At 38.6% G+C, this 4,928-nt stretch overlaps 1 protein-coding gene across 1 annotated transcript in view; it reads right to left on the reverse strand.

The window, feature by feature from the left end:
• Window positions 1–2,593, reverse strand: part of LOC101306168 (putative ripening-related protein 1-like) — a 7,307-nt gene extending 4,714 nt beyond the window's left edge. Inside the window, exon 1 of the mRNA XM_004306752.1 lies at window positions 2,039–2,593. Within this exon, the coding sequence (XP_004306800.1) occupies window positions 2,039–2,593 (555 nt within the window). The remainder of the gene's footprint in view (window positions 1–2,038) is intronic.
• Between the last annotated feature and the right edge of the window lie 2,335 nt (window positions 2,594–4,928).

Here is a 4,928-nt window from a genome sequence, read left to right on the forward strand (position 1 = left end):
ACGTACTATATATATATATATATATATAGATGCGTGTATTAGCATTCAGAATTTCCAAGCAAAATATGAATCATGCATTTTAAGCCTCAATGAGCCATCTCTAATATCGGTTTAATAAGACTTCAAATTTAAGATTCTAATGTGTCTTTAAAGTAATGTGTCATTGATGAAATCTTTATATTAGTACAAAAGATTCTCTTTATTACGAAACTTTTAGTGCTAATCAGCCAAGCCAAACTTACACAGCTGCAATCACTAACTACCAAAATGGTTCCTTGTAGATGGTGATACAATGAGCTGCATGCAGATTGTATGTATATGAACTTTTACTAGCAGTTTTGACAGTATACTTGTAGCAATATTACGGAATGGTATCTTTTAATCGGTCAGTGGAATCATGCTACAGGGATTATATGATCATTAAAAATTAATCAGCATGCTTGGCATAGATGTTCTAAGCAGTCATGGTCCCTATATATAGCCTACGTAGGATCCAACTTCGTCAAACCGACCAAAACCTAACCGGCCAGCAAGTATTAGAAGAAGATGAAGCACCACTTTTGTTCTTCAGGTGCTTTTCTCTTCATCTTCCTCATTATTCTTGTGACAATCTGTTTGAGCATTGAAGCTCAAACCTCCAATCCAAGTCGCAAACTAGTCAGTAAAAAGTCTCCTGTTGCATCCCAGCAGCATACAAAGGCAACCTTGACGATCAATAGCTTTGAGAAAGGTGGTGATGGTGGTGGACCGTCTGAATGTGACGGTAAATATCACTCTGATAACACCATGATCGTGGCAATGTCGACCAGGTGGTACAACGATGGGAAAAGGTGTTTTGACTACATTACCATAAGTGCTAATGGAAGGAGTGTGAAAGCCATGGTTGTTGATGAGTGTGACTCAACAAGAGGTTGTGCTGATGACATTGTTGATGGCTCTAAAGCTGTTTGGAAGGCCTTGGGAGTTAAGGAAAACAGCAGGGATTGGGGTGAAATGAAGGTATTCTGGTCTGACGCCTAGTGACTACCTTTATCTGGTGATACAAATAAGAGTGAAGAAGGTTCTAAGAGTGACTTCTCCAAATGATCGAAAATAAAGAGTGAAGAAAGTTTATGGTAATAAATAAACGGAATCTTTAATTAGTACTCATATGCTGACTTGTTGAAATTAGAAGCGGTAATTTCATCAAAAGTATATGTATATATGTTAAGGGTCACACCATGCATCTTTTTAGTTTGATCTTCAGTTCTTTGTTCAATAATGGCTGGTAAGCCGAAAACTGTTGTAATGATCACTCGAATAATGAAGATATATCGTTCTACAAGCTTGGTTCATGCATGCCAATGGTATAAACATGCAATAGGTGCAGACAAATTGTTATAAACAGATATTATAGATTGACAATTTGAGTTTCCAAGCAATTTTTAAGTATCATGCTGCATTTTGATTTGCAGCATGAGATCTTCTTCAGATTTTTCTAGTGTTCTAATCAAGTAATGAAGATGACTTAAGACAGCACCAATAATAGACCAAACGATAAATACTAAAGGAATGGTGATACAGTTGACAGTTCTTAGCTGCTTATTTAGATTCTTCTTATTGTCTTTACGTACTACAGATTAATGCACATACTTTATGAAAAAATTTATACAATAATACGATTAATACTTAACTGATTTATTATACCTAATGACCTAATTAAATATTGTATAACAGATAGAACTTCTAGTCTGCAAGACATACTAGACTCATTCTACATGCAGAGAAGATTATAAGTTTCATAACTCGACATAGAAATACAGTTACTTCCAGCAGTTCATCTATACATTAGTTGTACTTGCCTGCAGTTCTGTACCATGGAGTTGGAATTGCAGCCTCTGTATTATAGATTACTGGGTTTGACACGAGTATTATAAAAAAATAATAGGTCCTTTGTTGATATTCATATATTTTACATAAACAGGTCATAAGATAACTTCCATGACGTACATAACATATTTGTAACAAGCTAGACAGACAACAATGTAACTAATTAAGCGTCCGACCAGGTGATATCTAAGCCACCCCAATTGTCTTCAGACACCCCCAAGGCTTTCCAGACAGCCTTGGAGGCATCCACAATGTTGTTAGGGCAAGGAGGCTGGTAATCATGGTCTGCATCACAACCTTCTGTAGAGTCACACTCATCCACTACCATGGCCACCACACTGCGCCCATTACCGTTAATTCTGATGTTGTTAAGACATCTTGATCCACCATTGTACCATCCTGTGGATAATGCCACAACTGGAGTATTGTCGTTGTGGTACTTGCCGTCACATTCAGAAGGACCACCCCCGTCACCACCTTTCTCAAAGCTGTTTAGAGTGAGGTAGGCCTTGGTGTTGCCAGAAATTGGTGGTGAGCAAGTGTACTTTGGATACATTTTTCCGGCTTTGCAGCAGTCAGAGTCATCCTCCTGGTTACATTGTCCAGGAGGAGGTTTTTTTCCTCTAATTCTGCCACTAGGACGACATTGCTGAGCTTCACTAACCAAGAAAATGGTTAAGAGGAGAATGGCCAGAATCGACACTTTTGAGAAAAAACTCTTCATTTTCTAGGTCTCTCTACTTGTGCTGTTGTGTGGATGTTTGATGCCTAAGAGCATTTGGTGCTTGGCTATTTATAAGAAATGTTCAACCTAATTCTTCCTTGATGTTTGCAGAATGACAAATTTGCATTCTTACAACCAAAGCAAGCTAATAGTTTCTAAGCTCACTTGGTTAAACTAACAACCAAAATTTCATTCAACTTATTATACTCAATCAAATTAATGGTCCAAAATCTAATATGATTATAAGCAATCCTAATCCTTGCTTTCCTTGACTACTTTCTTGATCAGCATATTTGAACAGAAACGGTATAGCCCCAGCCCCTCGGCATAGTTATATTTATGCTTGTTCTTCTTCTGTTCCTATTTATTTATTTAATTTTTTTTTTTTTTAAACTGACAAGGATTAGGCGATATCAGCTCCTCTGTAGCAGTCTGGTGGGTGACAGAGCACCCACTCTACCCCAAAGGGAACCGCTACAACCGGGAACCCACCGCCCGTCCCTTATCAAAAATTTTATTTAAAATAATAAAAGAAATTACATGAAAAGAGGAATGGGGGACTAGGCTAAAACCATTCCAATTACAAACTAAAACAACATACAAAAAGACATTGTTTCTTCTACCCATAAAAAACCAGGCAATCTTCCCACTATGAAAACCGATAATTAGGGATACCCAAATAATCCTCTTGCAAGAAACCATGAAGTTCAGTAGGAGGATTATCATACCAAGTAAATGAAGCATTTGACAACTCCAAGTTTGCCATTTTGTCAGCTACCATATTTCCTTCTCTAAAAATATGACTGCAACGGAAGTTCATTTGACGAATTATAGAAAGACAGTTATTCCAACGAACTCTTAAGTTCCACGGAGGAGAAAAAGACCTAGAAGAGAAGCAAGCTACCACACTAACAGAGTCACTTTCCAACCATAAGTAGACCCACCTTTTATCATGAGCAATTTCAATTGCCAAGATAACAGCATAAAGTTCAGAATAAAAGGAAGTATTCCATCCAAGCGAATGACAAAAACTCCCTAAAAGCCCACCTGAGGCATCATGAAACACACCCCCACAAGCTGCTGGACCTGGATTGCCTTTTGCTAAACTTTCTGTGTCAACTTTGATCCAAGGAAAAAACGGAGGCTGCCATAAGACATGTTGAATTCTAGGAGCCTTACCACCTTTAGGAGCAACTCCAAGAGAGGCCAATAAACGGGCATCAAGAACACCCTTATAGAGACCAGGAGCAAACAGGCTAATTTGACGAATCCATGCCATAATAGAGCAACACATTGTATAGAGATCGATTATCAAACCTTAGCTTATTCCGAGCCTTCCATAGAGCCATGAAAGTAAACATGCCAGCTGCTAGCCACAAATTAAAAAGCTGCGAGGAGAAAGGCTTTCGACAATAGCTCTTCCAAAAATCTATCAGGGAGTTGAAAGAAGATAAAGAAGTGCCAAATTGAGCAGCTAACCATCTCCAGACCCGTTGGGAAAAAGGGCATTGTAAAAATAAATGCAATGATGTCTCACCAGAACAATAACATAACTGACCGATAGTCACAATAGGAATTCCGCTAATTTTCACTCTATCATCAGTTGGAAGCCGATCAAAAAGAATTCTCCAGACCAAAAAAAGTAACGAGGTGGGATGAATGATCGCCATACATTACAAGCCCATTCTTTGACAATGTTGTGGTGCCTCAGAAATTCATACCCAACAGAAAAAGTTAACTCACCAGAGATAGAGGACTCCCAAATAAGCATATCTGACTCATCAATAAGAGGGAGTGCCAAATCTGAAATCTGCCTAGCCAAGAGCAGAAAAGTTTGACAAAAGAAGGGAGGAAGTTGCCATGACTGATGAGAAATAAAATCTGCAACATGAAGTTTGCTGAAATAAGACCAATTTGAAATACCCAAAGTCTCCAAAATAGGAGCTTGAAGCCATTTATCTTTCCAAAAACACACAGTTTTACCATCTCCAATTAACCATCTACAATTTTGTCTAAAACCAGAAGCAACCGACCGAAAACCTGGCCAAATTGAGGATTTGCGATAGCCCAGCTTGCAGGCAGATAGAATAGGATACCTTGACCGTACGTAATCCCCCCATTGAGAATGAGAAGAGAAAGAATCCCAAGCAAACTTTAGGATAGCAGCTGAATTAAGAGAGGAAAGATCACGAATACCAAGCCCACCTTCCAGCTTTGGGGCACAAACCTGAGCCCAGCGAATAGTGACGATTTTCCGAGTCCCTATATTACCAACCAAATAAAGTTTCATGCCCATGAAGTTAGCTTCTTCACCAAATACATCGGCCACTGATAC

The sequence above is a fragment of the Fragaria vesca genome, linkage group LG7 (genome assembly GCF_000184155.1).
Source record: "Fragaria vesca subsp. vesca linkage group LG7, FraVesHawaii_1.0, whole genome shotgun sequence".
Taxonomy (NCBI): domain Eukaryota; kingdom Viridiplantae; phylum Streptophyta; class Magnoliopsida; order Rosales; family Rosaceae; genus Fragaria; species Fragaria vesca.